This window comes from Myxine glutinosa, chromosome 1 (assembly GCF_964187855.1).
Source record: "Myxine glutinosa chromosome 1, kmMyxGlut1.1, whole genome shotgun sequence".
NCBI classification, from domain to species: domain Eukaryota; kingdom Metazoa; phylum Chordata; class Myxini; order Myxiniformes; family Myxinidae; genus Myxine; species Myxine glutinosa.
In genome coordinates this window covers 294,581,388-294,602,842 of record NC_136261.1, presented here as the reverse complement: position 1 = coordinate 294,602,842, position 21,455 = coordinate 294,581,388, and the positions used below count along the sequence as shown (strand labels likewise).

Sequence of the window (21,455 nt, the reverse complement as noted above, 5' to 3'; positions counted from 1 at the left end):
TACACTTTAAATAGGTTTATTTGAAATCTTTAATTTTCCACAAACATTCCACACACGCGGGAAAATGCAGAGATATATTTTTTAAAATCGCGTCATGGTGTATCATACACCGCCCAACATGACACCGACGGCAATGTGTCGATATCTATTTTAAATTCGATATATCATTTCATTTTTCACAGTCGCTAACATAGTTTTAGACTCGGTTGAAAAAAAACGAGAAGAAAATCCGATGAAAGTTGCCGTTTATAGAACGAAATGAATTCTCAAATGCCTGTAACTTCAAGGCCATTGAGTCTCTCTCACGCCTTTATCTCCAATATAACTCACCATCATGGTTTTAGACTCGGTGTCAGCAACGCGGGAAAACGCAGAGATATATTTTTAAAAATACACCATATCACCGCCCAACAGCCAACAAGTATCATACACCGCCCAACATGACACAGACGTCAACATTTCGACATTATCGCTTTTTCTTTAAACCGAGCCGAACCGAATAAACCGAGTGAATTCACCGTTTACCTTTGATGACAGTCGTCACAAAACGACATATATTTCTTCGTTTTTATTTCATTCAACATTTTTAGCCGGAAGTAAAATTACCGAGAAATTACCGAGTTCAGGAAATTACCGAGACATATTTCTTCGTTTTTTTATTTATTAGTTATTTGCGCATACACTTTAAATAGGTCTATTTGAAATATTAAATTTTCACAATGTAATTTACTTGCCATTTATCATTTGATGATTACGAGACAAATTCCTCTTGAGGATCGTGACAATTCATGCGCTGCGTGGAAACTTCTATTTCCAAAATGAATGAGACGATCGATGAAGAACGCAGACTTGAACAGGATGTAGCAAGAAAACGAATGAGACGGGCGAACGAGTCCATCGACGAACGTCAATGCAAACTTGCGGGGTCACCCGTGGGAATCCCACGGGCATGGATGTGTGTGACATTTCGACATATTGAGTTAGATGCTGCACATTCATTTTTACAAAATGGTTACTGGCAAGTCATCAGATCCAGAAATGGTGTCATGAACACAATTTATTTACGCGCAAGCACGAAAGCAAGACGGGCCGATTTCCGATTCCGACGGGCCGACGGGTGAGATGGGCCGATTTGGAGCAAGAAAAAGAACGAGACGGGAGAAAAACGAGAGAAACGAGACGGGGAAAGCCGATTGGAGAGGCGAGTGAGGCGCGATTGGAGAGGAGTGTGAGGCGCGATTGGAGAGGAGTGTGAGGCGCGATTGGAGAGGAGTGTGAGGCGCGATTGGAGAGGAGTGTGAGGCACGATTGGAGAGTGATTGGAGGGGAGTGTGAGGCGCGATTGGAGAGGAGTGTGAGGTGCGATTGGAGAGGAGTGTGAGGCGTGATTGGAGAGGAGTGTGAGGCGCGATTGGAGAGGAGTGTGAGGCGCGATTGGAGAGGCGTGTGAGGGATTGGAGAGGAGTGTGAGGGATTGGAGAGGTGAGGGATTGGAAAGGAGAGGGATGTGAGGGTTTGGAGAGGAGAGGAGTGCTAGGTGGAGACAGGAGAGTGTCAGGTGGAGAGGAGTGAGGGGTCACATATTATGTGAAATAAATAAAGTGTTCATCACACCATTTCTGGATCTGATGACTTGCCAGTAACCATTTTGTAAAAATGAATGTGCAGCATCTAACTCAATATGTCGAAATGTCACACACATCCATGCCCGTGGGATTCCCACGGGTGACCCCGCTAGTATATATATACTAGCCGAAACCCGTGGAACATCCACGGAAGGGAGGATGTGGTGTATGGATAGAGTGTACCATTATGGATGGCATAGGGGATTTGCTTGTCCGAGTAAGAGTTAGGAAGAAAGATGAGAATGAAGAGTGCAAAAATGAACAACGATCGCCGACACCGGCACAAATGCATGCTCTGGATTGTCCACTTAGTGGACGGCTTGCTTTCGCCTTCGCCTGTCCAATCAGCAGACAGCTTGCTTCGCCTTCGCCCAACAGACACCAATACGATGGCGTCGTAAGATGGCGTTGTATCGGCAGTTAATCGGATGCTTTTGAGCCCCAACGTTGGCTAATTCAGATTTTTCGAGTATGGATGTACGTGATAAACAAAGAGTGCGGTTCGTAGATCGTAAATCCATTAGTGCCGTGGGCATCGGGTCACTGGGTGCGGCGTAAAAGGGATAACAAAGTCGAGTCCTAACGCTATTATTATATAGATACATACATACATACTAGTGGGCATGTTTGCAGACCGAAAACTGATACTGGGGAACATCCTACGTTCAGACATGATAAATATATGCTTCATATGTTTGAAGGTCAAAAGTTATAAAACAAAACTTATTGAAATTCTTATGGTTTGCTCGGCAACGCTAAGAGGAAAGATTTGTGGTTTGAAGTGGACAAACGTAAAGGGGTGGAACACATAAACGGAAGTCGACTCGCCTCTGATTTGTCTCGCCTGGGTTTGAATCAAGACCCTGCTTTAAACTGTCATCCTCATGTTTCGCAGGCAGTGCGAGTCATCAATGTGTTTGGCTATCCCATCTGTATTTTGATGATTTATTCACATAGCTCTATGGTTGTTTTCACCTTGCCAGGACGAGGCGATCGTTATAGCCTGGTTTTACAACACTGTGGATCATCACATGTTGAAGAAGTATTTTTCGGGAGCGGGTCCATAAATGATAAATGCTTACTACTTTCTGACCAATGTGCACCATCCTTTAAATGACAAAACCCCACCGAAACTTCTCAAATCATATTGCCATAAAACCTAAAAACACCAGTTTCCTTGGGGAACGATCGTTCCATGCAAGATCACGTGATGTGCCATTGTCTTTGGCCACGTGACCCTCCATGAACAGAGCGAGGCAACACGGGCCGACTTTTGTTTCAGTATATTTGGATATTTGCGAACAGTTTCGTGATTTTTTCTGGAACCATGGCTTTGAGTTATATCAGCATACAAACTTTAACTTTCTATCCCACCTAGAAAGTACTATCATGTTCAGGGCGATTAACACTGCCTCTGAACAGATGGACCGAACAGGCTTTAACTCCCTCAGACTACGTCAATTATTGTGGACTTTACGCTCACGCGTGGGACTGAGGAGACACGTGAGAACCTTAAAGCTTTTATAAAACCAAATGTGTTTATTCCCGAACAAAACCAAACCAGGAGAAAATGAATTCAACAATGACTATATACAATGAGGTAAACAATAAGGTAAAATAAATCTAAAAGAATCTAAGACGGGCAGGGATGAAATCGGGTGACTTATCTCTGGTGGTAGCATGGGAGGAGAGGATGGGCACGGAGCAGGCGATGAGGTGATGGGCAGGACAATGGGCAAGATGATGAGACAGCAGGATGATGAAGAGGTGATGAGACGAGCAGGATGATGCACAGGCAGCAGGCAGACGAACATAGGTACAGGGTGAAGGCAGACAGGGAGGACAACCTCCTCTAAGCTCTCCTCACTCCCAATTCTCCTCAGATCTCTCTCAGTTCCCCTCACAAAACAGCGATCTCCCAAGCACACTGAACCTGTCCAATCAGGCTCCTACCCTTTCTCCTCAGATCTCCCGCAATCCCTGCCCACCCTAATCAGCTCCTCCCTCTTCTCAGAACGAGCACAATCGTCTTGTGCCTTTTTTTCACCTCCTCCCTCATCTACCTTGACAACCCTCCTCCTCGCGAGGCGTTGGGCTCCACCCCTTCCATGAGAGGATCATAGGTCTGCCCCCGCTCCCCTCTCCATGTCTGGCAAATCTCCATGATCTGCCTCGTTCTTCCAACTCAACATAGCTGTCCTATTGCCACCTGGTGTACCCGGTAAATGTTTACAGGGAGGTTTGTATGCACACTTGCTTCACTTAATCCCTCGCTATCTATTACAAATTGGCTATTACATTGAGATTGGCTATCGACTCACACACAGACCATGCTACTCTATACAGTTCTATCTCATCTAAGGTAATCTCTAACCCCCCCACCCTACCCCCCACCCCCCCCATAAACATAACAGTACTAAACATTTATATGAGTGAGTGGTTATAAAGAGCTTTATATATTATATGTAGCTTGATTGAATTGCTGAATGGTGATGGTCATGTGACCATGATGCAAGGTCTGTTTTCTTTTTGTTTTATTGTTTTTTTGTGTATACAGAGTCGAGGCTCGTGAAAGAGCTAACATTTGTCAAACAAACAAATCAAACAAACAAGCAAACAAAGTATATAAAAAGGGGAGCGGTCGACAAGATGGGGAGAAAAGGGGAGAAAGCACACAAACACAACATTTGAGAGCAGGGACATCGGGAGATGTGTGGGAGGGAGAGGGCCTGGGAGGAGGCAAGATAGGTATAAAACGCAAGGACACCAAGGACTTCCAGGAAAGAAGTCAAAAATCACCTCAAAAAAGTGGAGTTGGGGTGAAATTAGCGGGGGTAGAAAAGATCAAGGTTTTGGATTGGGGAAGATAAGAGATGGTAGTGAACAGCCGTTTTTAAGACCTGGAGGGAGGAGTGGGATTGAAGATAGTGAGGTAGTTTGTTTCAGAGGCGGGAGAAAAGAGGAATGAAGGAGTGAAGGTGAGCGGAGAGTCTTGATTTTGGCAGTTTAACCATAAGAGGGTTGCAGGCAGATCTTGTGCGACCTGTAGGAATATTTGGGGGACAGAGCCCAGAGAGAGCTGGGGGAGCAAGGCTGGAGAGGAGTCGGTAGAAGACGGAAAGACCACCAACCTGCCTGCGGTGAGAAAGTGAAAGGCCCTCGGAGATAGCATCATCGCGGGAGATTCCAATGATTCTGAACGCTTTGGTTTCAACAGCGTGAAGACGAGCTAGGTGTGAGGCAGGAGCACCAGCCCAGAGGGGAGAGCAGTACTCCATTGAGCTGCGGATGAAAGCCTTGTATGTGGTGAGGAGCTCAGGTGTGCCAAGGAAGGACTTCACACGACGGAGGATGCCCAGTCGGCGACTGGCTTTGGAGGCCAGCTTGGAAATGTGGTTTTCCCAGGAAAGATCATGGCAGATAGTGAGACCCAAAAGCTTGAGTGACAGAACTTCTTGGAGAGGATTATTCAGAAAGTAGATGGGAGGGTTGTCCAGTCGGTCTTTTCGGAGAGACATCGTAAGAGTGTGAGATTTGTCAGGATTGAAAGACATGGTCCACTTGTTTGCCCAGTCTGTGATTTTGTCCAGGTCTGCAGAGAGTGAGGAGGCTGCAGACTGCCGATCTGAGGGATGAGGAATGGAGCGGCAGAGAGTGGAGTCATCAGCAAAGAGATAGAGAGGATTTTCAAGAGAGTCAGAGAGATCATTGATGAAGACCAGAAAAAGCACAGGGCCCAGAACACTGCCTTGGGGAACTCCAGCTTGAACAGGAAGAGGAGATGAGAGAAACCCATTCAGGGCCACACGTTGACTACGACTAGAGAGGAAGTCCGCCAGCCATGCGTGGAGATTTCCATGGATACCAAAGGAGGAGAGTTTGGTGAGCAGAGCGGGGTGCCAGACCGTATCGAAGGCACGTGATATGTCGAGGGAGACAGCTCTAATTTCCTGTTTGGCATTGAGGACCTCCATCCATTGTTGAGACAGCAGAAGCAGCATGTCCAGAGTAGAGTGACCTGGTCTAAACCAAATTGATGATCAGAGATCAAGCCATTGGAGAAGAGGAAAGATTTCATATCCGAAGCAATGATGGATTCCATGACTTTGCTGATAATTGGGAGAAGGCTGATTGGTCTGTAGTTGCTAGGATCTGTTTTTTCACCTTTTTTGTGCAAAGCGGTGATGTTGGCTGATTTCCAAGCAGATGGCAGTGCCAATATCCTTACTGTTTGGAGGTTTTCCATGAAAAACATTTAAAATTGCGATATTAAGTGCCAATATCCTTACGCATAAACCTTAGGAGTTACTATTGCTTTAGAATGGATCTATTCCAAGACATCGAGTCCAGGCCCAACTATTTTTGTCTCGAGTACAAAGGTCAGCTCCTCTAATTGTTTCACAAGTGTGTGTGTGTGTGTGTGTTTGCTTGCTTGTTTGTATCCAAATTAATCATCCTCGCATTGCGTTACTCTCAGTGACATGCAGATCAAAGCTGAGAGCTTCGTGGAGGACATAAACATGCTGTTGAATACAGGGGACGTGCCCAACATCTTCGCTGCGGATGAACGAGCTGAAATTGATGAACGCCTGCAAGGGGTGGCAAAGGCAACCGGTCACCGCAGAGATGAGACAGCAACATCGTTGTACAATTTCTTCATTGAACGTGTGCGGAGCAACCTGCACATCGTGTTGGGTATGAGTTATGTACACATTGACAAAGAGTGAGTACACTGGCAATAACTTTCCTAATCTATAGGTAGTATGCAATAGATGTCACTTCTGCTGTGAGAACGAGGTTGCATAATGCTGTCACCATTACAGGAGACAAAATGAGGTGTTTATAACAAGAAGTACTGTATATAACGAGCTGGTATGTGTAGCGACAATTTCTTCAGTGGTAAATATTTCCCCAAGCTTGACTCAGTATTAATTCAGGTACAGTATTTTACTTTTGATCTCACACATGTTTTTACTAGGGGGGCTTAACTGTCGCGTTTGTTTGTCTCCCATAATGGTGGACGGGTTTTCTATCCCGGAGCGTCGTGACGTCATTGCATACTACCTCCGGGTTTGCCCGACATTCTTCATTGGCCTGTGAATTTCCCAATGTCTATCTCTTGTGACATGTCTGATGGGCCCAGGTAAGTTAAATAATTGAGAATCTCAAGACAGTATCGGTTGGAGTTTAGGGATTATTTTATTGTTGGTTGTATTACGAATTTTTGTGCATTGCATTCATTCTGTTTCCTTCCCCGTCCATTTGCTCTTAATAAATATACCTGGTCTTGCTTCTTGTTTCCTTTGCTGAGATCAACGATTTGAACACTTCAACGCATGGTCATCATTTGATACTGCTTGGGCTATCAGAGAAGTATTCAAGGGTAAGTTGAGGCTGTGAAAGGGGAAAATGGAGGAAAGAAAGACCACTTCTTTCCCAATCTTAAGTTTGTTTCTGGAAAACAAACCAACTTCATTCATCGAGATTTTCAAAACACTGTCGTGTAACATTTGGCTGAAACTAATCAACGAATTTGATTGCTATATCACTGAGAATGTGATCAAATGCAGTTGGTTGCAGAACCTGCTCAATGTCAATGTGGAAGATCTGCCATCAGAAATGTCAAGCATGCCTGAACTTCATTGGCACACCTGAACTCCGATCCACCTCCAAGTCCTTCATCCGCAGCTTCATGGAGTACTGCTGTCCCCTCTGGGCTGGCTCTACTGCCTCACACCTTGCTCAGCTTGACGCAGTGGAAACCAAGGCCTTCAAGATTATTGGAATCTCCCGCCATTAATCTGAGTCTATACCCTATCACCTCACCATTGCCGACACGTCAGTGGTCTCTCTGTCTTCTACCATGGGCTCCTTTCAGGTCTTGCACCATCTGCTTTTTCCGTGTTTTTTGTACTGCTACCCCCTTCATTTGTTCCTCTTTTGTTCCTTCATCTCTGTTCATTTGTTCCTCTTTTCCCCTGCCTGTGAAACCATCTTTCACATCCTCTTCAATCTCCTTCTTCCTTCCAGGTCTTCAAGACAGCTGTTTACCCCCATCTCCGATTATCCCCAATCGAAAACCATGATCTTTTCTACCCCCATTAAATCCCGCACTCCCAAGCCAATAATGAATGAATGAATGATCGTTTTAAGGCCATTTTCCCCGCTATAGCGGGGGTTAGCCTTGCGGGCCCCATGACAATCATGTTTCCCTGTTTGAGGCAATGTTTTTATGGCCGGATGCCCTTCCTGACGCCAACCCTTAGTCGCCTCTTACGATGCGCAGGTATACGGTGTACCTATTCTAAATCTGGGTACACACCGGGGATCATTCATCCCAGCAAGCTGGTAATCAATTTGCCGACCTCGGAAGGATGACAGGCTGCAACTCCCTGGCCTTAATTCAGCGATCTACCGCGATTCAAACTCAAGATCCTAGGATCCCAAGCCTGCACCCTAACCACTAAGCCAACACCAGGCTCACTCCCAAGCCAATCTCATTCGAAATTTCCATTTTTTCCTTCTGAGAGTTTCCTTCTGTATCCATACTGTCCACCCCATTCCTCACCACACTCATTGTTTGGCCAACAGTCCAAGTCTCCCTCTATTTTGTCCTTCAACCCTGCTGTGGGTGTTTCCCCCTCACTCTTCTGTTACTTTTGTTTTGTTGCTTCCTGATCCGTTCAGTGTTCTAGCTCTTCCACGAGCCTCAACTCTGGACACAAAAAAAATTGATAATCCTCAAGAGCAGCTCATCGAGTTCCAAAAAGACGAGACACTTCAAAAAGGAGTCGCTGAGTGCATTCTGTGTCAAAGTGCACAAGGAAAAGCAGTTCTGGTGGGTGAAGCTCTCAACCTGCCCCTTCCTTCGCTACGACATACTTGTGAACATTGACTCGTGAACGTTTTGAACGTGACTGTCACAAAGACAAAGTTCCGAAAACGTTTGCAGTGGTAGCATGATGTTCAACAAAACTACATTTTGAAGAAATTGCTGAACTCGTGCAAAGGCAGGGTTCTCATTAGTAAACTGTTAAGTGTATCTCTTTGGTCAATGTTATTTAAAAAGCAAGTTTAACAACTTCTCTTATTTTCAATTTATTACAAGTATATTGGTTGGTCTTGTGCGTTATTCTGTCTGTCTGTCTGTTTGTCTGTCTATATGTATGTCAGTCCCTACAGGTTACAATTTTCAACCGATCTTCACGAAACTTCACCAAATGGTAGAGTTGGTCATAAGCAAGAAACCTATTGTTTTGGGGTCAAAAGATCAAGGGGTCAACATCGACCAAAGATCGCCAACTTTGCCAAATTTCTAAAATCCTCAATTATCACCCGATTAACTTGAAATTTGAAGAGGATTTGCACATCTGTTCAGTAAATTCAACCACCAAGTATTTTTGAGGTGAACATAGGCCAAAAGGTCAACAAAGGCCGAATTTCTGAAATCCTCAATTTTTATCCGATTATCTTGAAATTTGAAGAGGACTTGCATTATCTGGTCACTAAATTCAACCCCCAACTATTTTTGAGGTCAACATATGCCAAAAGGTCAACATAGGCCAAGTTTCTAAAATCCTCAATTATCACCCGATTAACTTGAAATTTGAAGAGGATTTGCACATCTGTTCAGTAAATTCAACCACCAAGTATTTTTGAGGTGAACATAGGCCAAAAGGTCAACAAAGGCCGAATTTCTGAAATCCTCAATTTTTATCCGATTATCTTGAAATTTGAAGAGGACTTGCATTATCTGGTCACTAAATTCAACCCCCAACTATTTTTGAGGTCAACATCGGCCAAAAGGTCAACATAGGCCAAGTTTCTAAAATCCTCAATTATCACCCGATTAACTTGAAATTTGAAGAGGATTTGCACATCTGTTCAGTAAATTCAACCACCAAGTATTTTTGAGGTGAACATAGGCCAAAAGGTCAACAAAGGCCGAATTTCTGAAATCCTCAATTTTTATCCGATTATCTTGAAATTTGAAGAGGACTTGCATTATCTGGTCACTAAATTCAACCCCCAACTATTTTTGAGGTCAACATCGGCCAAAAGGTCAACATAGGCCAGATTTCTGAAATCCTCAATTTTCATCTGACTGACTTGACATTTTAAGAGGATTTACATACCACTGAATTCAACCACCAATTATTTTTGAAGTCATTATAGGCCAACAACTTATTTTAGGGATTTCGCAAGTATGGTGCTATGCACGACATATTTCTTGCTTTATCATTTATCACAAGTGAACTGTTTGAAGGCATGAGTCCCTGAGGTGGAGGTTAAGAACCCTTAATGCCATCTTCCCATTGGTTTTTACTCAAATACCATACCTTGCCTTATTTATTGTGAAATCCACTCATTAATGTTCTTGCACATACAAGATACATGTTAACCCATGAACCGCAAACAGATTGAACTTTTAGCGCACCTACGCTAACCCATCCTCTTCTTCTTCCCCTCCTCAAAACCACGCAGCATTTAGCCCGATTGGTGATGCCTTCCGTAACCGTCTGCGCATGTTTCCCTCTCTAATAAACTGCTGCACCATCGACTGGTTCCACGTTTGGCCTTCGGATGCTCTCGAGATGGTTGCAAACAACTTCCTGGAGGACGTGGGCCTCGACCCATCCGTCCTTCTCGAGTGAGCAGTGGAAACCATGGAGTGTCGCATATACTTGTATAGTCCATGTATTGCCGCACACTCGGTTGTATGTCATTCATATGATTATCAAATGTATTGTACACCGCACCTTTCGTATGCCATCTCCAGGTGCTGCATAACGTCATTGCCGGGCACCGAAGGGGTCTCGGCAATGACGCACGCTGAAAGGGAGTACTCAGTTTCCACTCTGGTTGTTGTATTGCTTTCTTGTTTTCTTGTTTGTTTGTTTGTTTGTCCGGACGATATCTCAGCCATCCTTTGAGCTAGGAAGCTGAAATTTCGGCACAATAGTGAGCAAGTACTTTGTCAAAAATGGTATTTTTTATTTTTTGATTAATCAATTAATTGAGGAGTTATTTAATTATTAGCGATTAATTGAGTACTTATTTAATTAATCAAATTTCCTTTCTCTTCTGACCATTAACTCAGGCACCTTTTGAGTTAGGAAGCTGATATTTGGACATGCCAAATGACCAGGTGATTTGGCTGCAAAGGCTATTTTTGATTTATTAATTAATCGATTAATTATTTAATTATTCGATTAATGACGAAAATTTTTTTTTTTAAAGTTACAGATTCTGATGAAATCGTGGTGGTTTATGTGTTATATTAGCGAATTGATTCATTATTTCATTTTTATGAATATTATTTATTTATTTTCATCATTAATCATTTATATATTTTCTTTCTCATTTGGCCAATATCTCAGGCACCTTTTGAGCAAGGAAGCTAATATTTGGACATGACAGTGACCAAGTGATGTGGCTACAAAGGATATTTTTGATTTATTGATAAATCATTTAATCGATTCATTATTTATTGATTAATCAATTAATTATTTATTTTTATATTAATGACTTATTTAATTAAATTTGTAAAAGATACATCTTCAGATGAAGCACTAGTGGTTTAGTTATGCTATTAGCCAATTGATTAAGAAAATATTTTATGATAATCTTTACTTGATTTTAATTATGCAATTAATCAATCAATTCTTGTACAACTCTCCCCCCCCAATACACTCTCTATGAGTGGCACTGCGGTATTGCCGGGCGCTGGAGGCACCCTGGCAATGCCGCGCTGTAGGATATTTAATTATTTGGCATGGGGGCGGTGTACTTTGAATGTGTAGCGGTTGCCGCTGAACATACACAATCGCCTTACACCTGCCGAGGACGCAACCACGGAGCGATCGCTGTGCCGGGCTCGCCCAGACCGCCCGGAGATGCTCAGTCTCGCCTTTCCCGGGCTCGCCCGGCCCGTCCGGCAACACCCAGTCTCGCCGTTCCCGGGCATGTCCAGGCACGCCCGGCCCGTCCGGCGAAACCCAGTCTCGCCGTTCCCGGGCATGTCCAGACTCGCCCAGGTCTCCCGGACACGCCCAGCCTTTTAAGGGCAAACGCTCCGGCATGAGATATTCGAGTGCTTGTATATAATGCTGCCCGATAAACGGGCTTTTCAGAGTACCCGAGTTGATTTGATGCAATAAAGAAACTCGGACGAATTCCAGCTTTTTGTCGCGTCCATTCTTTCGATTCGAGTTGGAGCACAGCTCCTTCAAATGTATCTTTACTTGTTCATTGATTTATTTAATGGACAGTTAATCTCCATGCGACCATTTGCTATTAATCTCCACATGATGGTCTTTGCCTCAGGGTTGTTTCAGTCTGCAAGTACTTTCATCAGAGTACCATCCTAGTCTCGGAGAAATACTACTCGATCCTGCGACGTCGCAATTACGTCACTCCAACGTCTTACCTGGAGCTCATCCTTACCTTCAAGAGTCTCCTCAACCAGAAGCGTGAGGAGGTGTCAATGATGAGGAACCGTTATGCCGTTGGCCTCGAGAAACTTGAATTTGCTGCATCGCAGGTGAGATCTCTCATGACTTCCTAATACACACTCAGAATACCTGTGGGTATTGCTGAGCTCAACTTGAACCTACTAATGTAGCAGTACTCGTATTTTCAGTACTAATGTAGCAGTACTAATGTAGCAATAATGTAGAGTACTGCTACATTAGTAGGTTCAAGTTGAGCTCAGCAATACCCACAGGTATTCTGAGTGTGTATCTTCTGCTTCTTCCTCTTCTTCCTCCCTGTATGTTCACCCGCAGTGTTCGCCTGCTCAAATTTCCAACTATAGAAAAACCAACTGAAATCAGTCTTTTTCTTTTGTTCACAAACAGAAACCAAACATTATTATTTAAATAAAGACGAAGAACATATTTAAATCTATAAACAATTAAATCGTGACAATTGTGTGTCTTATGTCGCCATGCTTCTCACATATGCTGTTTGGACATTTGGTGAGGCCTTGCTATTCCATCTTGGATTGTCAAACAATGTCGTAAAATAATTAGAGCTGTTATGGTTTTACCAAAATTTATGAAAGCGGAGAGAAGAGGGACTTGTTTTTGTTTCTTTCTTTTTTCTTCTTTTCCAACAACTGCAATCTCACACATTCCTTCATTTCTTAGATAATCCTCTCCCAAATTGGCATGGATGTACTATGCTCCGATACACCTTGACTCCCTTTTTATTTCGTCTAATTCCACCCCCCCCCCCCCCCCTTCCCACAACGGTTCAGATAAGGTCAAAAGTGAAACCCAAATAAATCACACATTTTACCATTCTCTGATGTTCGAGTCGATTGAGATGGGATTTGGTACAAATGGTGCTTTCAAACTATCCCAATATATGGATCCAGAGAAACATTTCAGATTGGAGTCATTTTCAGGATTATATAGGGTTCAAAGTTCAAATTGGGTCATAAAAGTAATATTTTTGCCTGCCATATTGCCTCTGTATTTGAACCAATCCAGACAAGAATTGGTAAAATGATACATTACTCCATCATTACAGTCTAAAGTAGGCAGATATTGGTCCTGTGTTCTCCCTTTGCATTTCTCAGGGGGCAGAGGTCAGAATTGGTCAATAAAACAAGGAGTTTTTTTTTGCCCTGCTGAGCCTTTCTATTTAAACTAATCCAGAGAAGACTTTCACAAAAATACCTTTATTGGCCCATTGGTCCACACCACGGATTATCCCTTGAGCCAGACCCCAAAATTTTGGTCACTGGTATCAGTCAGAGGGAGCATGGCTAATTGTGTTTTTAGCAAGGCTAGTGTCTTCTGGAGGTAGAAATGTATGTATGATAGCAGTGTGCAGCTCTTGGCCTTCTCTGTTTAATCACTCAATTTTTAACCCTAACCTTAAGGTCGTCAGTTGCAGGTGTTTCATCCAAAATGTATAGGGTCATTGTCAGTTTATGGTGTATAAAGAATGTATACAAGTATTTTCGCCAAAGTTTTGTATCTTGTTGGCAAGGATATTAAATTCCTCATATAATGCTATAAAATTATGCACCAGTGATAAATATAATGCCCACAATTAGCAATAACTGTGATAGAAATAAGCACCCAAACCTCCTCAAAATGAGGTTTTTTTCAATCATATACAGTATTTTTACATTTAATTATTTAAAGACATCATGCACCCAAATAGCATCAATCATCAACAATTTGTCCCAGGATCCCTTTCCCAAAATTTTGATACCATTTGCAATCTTATCCGACGTATGTTGACAAGTATGTGCACCATTTTATACGCTGATGCTCAGATGGCAATATTGATTCAAAATTATTTAAAATTTGGTGACCCAATGACTCTTGACTAGGTAGTTACCATATGGTACACAAAGAGGTAATTCCAACCACAACATTATGCTACATTGGTGCTGTGACTAGAATATTCCCAGAAAATGATCGTTATTGGTGTAAATATTATTGTTTCCAAAGCATGGTTAGCAATGACCAGAAAATGATTATCATCCCACTCCCTCCATTCCCACAATACAACATCCAAGTGGCAGTATAACTAGAAACTTGCACAACCATCGGGGATGCCTTGTTTTTACAGCGGTCAAAGTGCATGAGCAGGTGGTTTGACATATTTTATTTGCCTGTGAATTTGTCCGATTCTAGTAGAATCTAACTCCCCCATCCCATTTGTTTATCTCCAAAGGTTTCAGTGATGCAAACAGAGCTGACAGATCTTCGTCCAAAGCTGATAAAGACTTCAGAAGAGACACACAATATGATGTTAAATATAGACAGGGACACCGTGGAGGTCAATGCCAAGAAGGCTTTGGTGGCTGCCGATGAAGCTGTAGCCAATGAAGCGGCTGCAGCAGCAAATTCCATAAAGGTAAGCTCTCACCAAGCATTTGTGCTCAAGGTTTCTTTTAACCATGATTGTTGAGAAGTCGTCCAGTTTTTTTTTTTTTCGGAAAATATACCTTCTTTTAATCTACATATACTCGTGTGTGTGTGTATATATGTGTGTATATATGTGTGTATATATATATATATATATATATATATATATATATATATAAATATATCAGAGATGGCTCTCCGCTCGTCCATTCGCGATTACGCTGCTAGGCTGGTATGAAGCTAGGTGCAATCTGATTAGCTCCTGATAAGATTGAATAATGTATCTATAGGCTTATTAAAAGCTGGTATTCGAAATATTGATTCCATACTACACGATCAGAACTTATGGCTTAAGTAACTAGATGGTATTCATAGAATACTGTCGTGCGACTCCCCCTCGGTTAAGACCAGGGAAATCGCGAATGGCAATCGAGCTTAATGAGGCGTTTCCAATTAATGGCGGATCATACGCGAGCAGTGGGGTTTGGGGGAGAATGCCGCTTACCTTCACGGTCCGCACAGTCTTCACCTGAAAATTAATAAATCAACCAGAAACGGATGTAAAATGTACAAACAGAAATATTTATCAACGGAACCTGAGAACAATGGACGCGACGATAAAAATTAAACCCCTCTAATGGAGCGCTCCCACACCTCACTTCAAATACACAGACAGGAAGAATGAAATCAAGAAAACGTTGTGGTTCTGGTGTGGTGCATCTTATCTGTGTCTGGATGTAGCGTCCATCAGGAATCGTCCAGGCTCTGGTATTCACGCTATGTTAGGCCTCACTGAGCACCTCGCTCGCGCCGGTCTCGCCCGCTCAGCGGCAAGCCATGCTCGCACATGAACGCCAGGGAGGAGAATCTACCACGCTCCAACGTTTCCCCAACGTCCGTCGTAAGTCGTAACGCAGGCAATTTGCGGTTCGCAAAGGAAAAAGGTCCAAATGGAGAGAAAGGGCAAGGAGCAGAAGGGAAGTCCAGGCGGGAAGGAAGCCAAAACGAGAAGGGAAAATGTCGGCGAGCCAGTTGTATTATTGTTCGTCGGCTGACGTCAGCTCTCTCCCTCTGCCAACCAGTGTATTTTCCTTGTGCCCTTTTGTGCCTTCTCACGTCACCGGCGCTTCTCCTCCAATCAGCAACCTGCTTCTAGGTAGTGGTTTTGCACCTTCCGCACTGATTGGCCATGGTGTCATCGGTCGGTGGCCAATCAGTGTGTCGCTCCTTCATCTTCCTTACACCCAATCACGGGGAAGCTTTCTGTCCCTTCCCCAACCAATCACACGTCCTTCCCTACTCTGCCAATCGGTGGCCTGCTCTTTGCTTGCCCCTCCCCTGTCCAATCACGAGTCCTGGGCGTGGCTAATGCCTGTCTGCGTGATGTTTGCTCATCATGGTGCTGTTGTGCGCGGCCGCTTCCGGTCTGCTCTTCCGTAAGTAATTGTGACGGCGGGGGAATTTAATTAATGTGGTGCTCTAATGGGGCTAACTAATGTATGTGATGTGTTGCGATAAGGGACACCGGAATGATCACAGAGGTTTCACATACAATGAAGTTAGCATAATCCCTAGAACTATTTAACATGCCCCATTTTTTTTTTGTATAATGAATCGAGGCTCGTGAAAGAGCTAACATTTACTTCACAAACAAATCAACCAGACAAACAAAATATATAAAAAGAGGGAGCGGAAGACAAGATGGGGAGAGAAGGGGAAGCACACAAACACAACATTTGAGAGCAGGGAGATGTGTGGGAGGGAGAGGGCTTGGGGGGAGGAGGCGTGGGAAGGGGGGGGGGGGTGGGAGAAGTATAAAACACAAGGACACCAAGGACTTCCAGGACAGAAGTTGGCATTTCAAAAAAGTGGAATTGGGGTGAAATTAGCGGGGGTAGAAAAGATCAAGGTTTTGGATGGGGGAAGATAAGAGATGGTGGTGCACAGCTGTTTTAAAGACCTGGAGGGTGGAGTGGGATTGAAGAGAGTGAGGGAGTTTGTTCCAGAGGTGGCAGAAAAGAGGAATGAAGGAGTGAAGGTGAACAGAGAGTCTTGATTTTGGCAGTTTAACCATAAGAGGGTTGCAGGCAGATCTTGTGCGACCTGTAGGAATATTTGTGGGACAGAGCCCAGAGAGAGCTTGGGGGGCCAAGGCCAGAGAGGAGTCGGTAGAAGACGGACGTAATGGGGACGTAATGGGGACGAAGATACACCTCGTCCCCATTTCCCCATTCCTCGTCCCCATTCCTCATAATGGGGACGAAGATACACCTTAATCCGAACAAACCGCCCAAACAGGACTTATTACAGGTGAGGTTTCCTATCGCGACAGCCGAAGCATTATACCTATGCAGATCTACCTGGATCTATATATCCCCTACCCAACCGACATAACAATACTCACTCTGAATCAACTTGGTGTGAGACAACTCTTCTGTTTTTGAAGGCTTTTTTTTTTCTTTGATCCAATATGGCTGCCAGACCACGTGAGCGATGACATCATAAATTTATATTCTCTAATATAATTGTTGTATAGATCACGTTCAAGAAATTTCAAACTATTCAGACTAAGCGTTCTTCCTGTGACATTATGACGTCATAATGAAGGCACCGATGACATCATCAATAACATATCTTATTCCCCATGGGGAGTTCTTTACAATGAGCCTTGTTTCAATTTTTTCCATTGTGCCATTTCGGAGAAATAGAGGTGTAACAATGTTCCAAGATGGCGTTCATACCACGTGACCAAAGATGTCATAATTATGAATTAAAACAATTCCACACGCGTAGGCACTCCTATGGTAAAATTTCGTGTCAATTGGACTAACGGTTGCCGAGAAAATGAATTTTTAAAATGCAGACACGCACGTACATACGTACATATTTATAATACTTCCCCGTACACGTATAATACGTACACGTACACGTACACGTACACCTTTGTTTGACGGATGTGTTAGTTTGGCGCATGTGTTTGTTTGGCGCATGTGTTTGTTTGGCGGATGTGTTCGTTTGGCGGATGTGTTAGTTTGGCGGATGTCTTTGTTTGGCGCATGTGTTTGTACGTACGCCACACGTATTATAAATATGTACATGCGTGTACGCTTACACGTATTATACGTACGTGTACACGTATGTACGTACACGTACGTACGTACACGTGTATACGTATGCGTGATATATACGTACACGTAAGTATAAATATGTACGTACGCCACACGTAAGTACGCAACAGGTACGTATGCAACCAAATGCCTAACCCTGCTTTTTGCTTTGTGAACGCAGGGTAAATATGTCGAAATCTAGAGTGAAATTGGAGCAAAATTAAGAAAAAGTGATTTATTAAATTAAATAATAGGCTCCGTGAGACGTGAGGTAAAATGACTCCAAAATGCTTTTTTTTCACTCTTCTAAAGGTAATTATTGTATGTTTGACTTTATTTTACACCATCCAGGGACATTAGTCACGATCTTTTTGGATTCGGATTTACTTATATTTTAGATTTTTAATGTACACTCATATAGTAATACATACAACATGGAATTGCAGGTTGTTTATCAACATTGCATTAAGGTACAACCTTGGCTGATAGGATGACCTCTGTGGTACTCACACTTTCTTGTAAGCTGCCTAGCCTGGGTTTGAATCCCGACCCAGCTATAAACTATCATCCTGGTGTTTCACAGACAGAGTAAATCATCAATGTGTGCCGTCACTCCGATGGACATTGAACTGGCGTCCCGTCTTCCGACATTAGTTGATGGACGTTAAAGATCCCACGGTGTCTTTAAACAAGAGTGGGTGAGCTATTGCCGACACCATCAACAAATTACAAATTCCTGCCTGAACTACTGCTGGGAAGGCAATGGCAAACCACCCAGTATAACCATTGCTCAGGAAACTTTGGCGGCACAGACGCTCTGTAACGAGTATGGTACGTTAAATATCAAATAAAATTAACAACTGAATCGTGAAAGCGAAAAAAAAAAAATGAAAAGGAAATTAAAGCCATTTAAAAAGAATAGCGCACGGACATGTAGAGAGGGGAAGGTAGTGGGGGGGGGGGGGGGGAGGGGAGTGGGGGAGAGGGGAGTGAGGGAGGGAACGGGATGTGAGGGAGAAGGGAGTGGGGGAAAGACAGGGGAGTGGGGGGAAGACAGGGGAGTTGGGGGAGATACAGGTGAGTGGGGGAGGGAGCAGGATGTGAGAGAGGGGAGTGGGGAGAGAGAGAGTGGGGAAGACAGAGGAGGTAGAGGGGAGTGGGGGAGATGGGAGTGAGGGAGGGAACGGGATGTGATGTGAGGGAGAAGGGAGTGGGGGAAGACAGGAGAGTGGGGGAAAGACAGGGGAGTGGGGGAGATACAGGGGAGTGGGGGAGGGAGCAGGATGTGAGAGAGGGGAGTGGGGAGAGAGAGAGTGGGGAAGACAGAGGAGGTAGAGGGGAGTGGGGGAGACTGGAGTGGTGGAGACAGGGGATGGAGAGGGGAGTGATGGAGAGAGGGGAGTGGTGGAGAGGGGAGAGCGGAGGAGGGTGGAGAAAGCTGACGGAGGAGAGGGGAGGGTGAGAGGGGGATACTTTTGCTCACTTTTCCCATCACTTAGGATGGGTACTCTTCGTAGTGCTAAAAATTTTGAGGGTCACCGCCTCTCGACCTGTAGTTCATTTAAGTATACTGCTGCTAAATATCTGCAGCAATATAACAACCGTATACGTCACTCACTTAGCCTGGAGTCGAGTGCTGTTACTCGAGAATGTACTGCTCTGCATTTACTTCCAAGCAAAGGTAGTCGTTCATTAAGTTGATTATGTAGCGCCTGGCCGATTGCTGTTTGCAGCATTGCTGAGATCGTAGCTGTACTGCCAGCGCAGTGCCTCCCTGGAGGTTAGGACAGGAATTCAGAACTTTGCCAGGGTGTTGGAGGGAATCGCTGACTGTTAGAGATAATGGAAGTCATACAAGCATATGGATGGGCGGCACAGTCGCTGATGCGACATGCTACCTGCGAAACACCGAGGGTGACGAACAATGGAGATGCTGTATGCTAACCAAGCAATACAATTATAATCTCTCTGATGATTTATTACAGATTCTCTTGCAATCTTTCTAGTGAATCCAGCAATAACTTAACGGCCTTGATCTTAACCCCCATATTGCAGGAGGAGTGTGAAGCCGATGTCGCCGAAGCAATGCCGGCTTTGGAAGCCGCACTGTCAGCCCTGGACACCTTGAAGCCAGCTGACATCTCGATGGTGAAGGCAATGCAGAATCCACCAGGTCCTGTGAAACTTGTCATGGAGAGCATTTGCGTCATGAAGGGCATCAAGCCAGAGAGGAAGCCTGACCCCAGCGGCTCTGGTAAGTGTAGCTAGGCCAAGGTGCGATAGTGTCATGCAAGATAATAACAGGAGTTCCCTTACAAGGAACTGCAACACAAGGGGAGGCCCATTGAAGCCTGTACTATGATTAACAACCCATGGTTATTTGTCCGTGCTCGATCCTTTTTCATTGCTAAGTATCAAGCAAGGAAGCAGCACTTACCATTTTTGAAATGCCTTGTGAATTCTCCCTCAACCCAAGAGATAAATAAACAAGAAATATGTCGTGCAGAGCACGATACTTGCGACATCCCCAAAACAGATTTGACCTTAAAAATAAATGATGGTTGAATTCAAAGACCAAATATGCAAATCCTCTTCAAATTGCAAGTCAATTGGATGGAAATTGAGGACTTTAGAAATTTGGCAATGTTGTTGACCTTTGGCCTATGTTAACGTTTTGACCTCAAAATAAATAGGTTTCTTCCTTATGATGAACTCTACTGTTTGGTGGAGTTTCGTGAAGATCAGTTAAAATTGTAACTTGGGGGTGATAGACATACAGATACACAAACAGACATACAAAACAATGCACATGACCAATGCAAATGTGCAACCAATGCACATTGGTTTGCACATGACCAATGCAAACAATGCAAACATACAAAACATGACCAATGCAATGCAAACAATGCAAACAATCAATATACTTGAATAAATAAATAAAATACACATGATAGCACAATGCAAAAATCATCAGCATAATGCAAAATAGCATATATATCTACATTCTACATATAACGGAGCATGTGTATGTACAGTGCATATAGAAAGTCTACACCCTCATTTCAAAATTTACACCTTTTGTTGCCTTATTGCCTGGAATTAAAATGCATTAAATCAGACTTTTTCCACCTTTATTTACACATCGTAACCCACAACTTCCTAGAGAAAAACAAAATAAATACAAAACTACAATATCTTGGTTGGATAAGTGTCCACCCTTCCCCCCCCCCACCTTAAAAAAAGCAATTGTAAATTAGCTCAGGTGTAACCTATCACCATCAAAATCACACACCAAGTTAATTGGCCTCCACCTGTGTTAAATTGTAGTGATTCTGATTATTTCAGAATAAAACTAGAACGGCACTCAGTAGAGAGCATACCTCCGCCTGGTGAACAGTTTACGTTTTGTATCCCATTGATAGGCCGGATCTGGATTCGGACCTGAACCAAAATCTAATCGGCTTGTTCTTGTCACCTAACCAACTCGTCCACCAAGTTTAGTCATAACTCGTCCATAACTTTTTAAAATATCATGTTATATATCGCTTTTCACCCGATCTCTCAATGGTGTACCATATGAATTAACATATCACTTAAAAATGAAAAAATATTGTAGCCAAATTCATATTCAAATCTTCACCAAAATCGAAACGGTTAGTCCTTTTCACATGCACAACCTCTCCACCAAGTTTCGTCCAAATCCGTCCACAACTTTGAGATAACCTGCTATATATAATTTTTGGCCATATCACTCAATGGTGAAGAATCACTTAAAAATTATACTAGTTGGATCCGGATCCGGATCTTTACCAAAATTGAATCAATTCTTCCTT

At 43.4% G+C, this 21,455-nt stretch overlaps 1 protein-coding gene across 1 annotated transcript in view; it reads left to right on the top strand.

Annotated features, from left to right (window-relative positions):
• The window catches only part of DNAH3 (dynein axonemal heavy chain 3), a 403,897-nt gene that overhangs the window by 322,240 nt on the left and 60,202 nt on the right, over positions 1-21,455 (top strand). Inside the window, exons 49-53 of the mRNA XM_078777885.1 lie at positions 6,103-6,320; positions 10,110-10,275; positions 11,952-12,168; positions 14,322-14,504; positions 19,678-19,876. Of these exons, the coding sequence (XP_078634011.1) occupies positions 6,103-6,320; positions 10,110-10,275; positions 11,952-12,168; positions 14,322-14,504; positions 19,678-19,876 (983 nt within the window). The remainder of the gene's footprint in view (positions 1-6,102; positions 6,321-10,109; positions 10,276-11,951; positions 12,169-14,321; positions 14,505-19,677; positions 19,877-21,455) is intronic.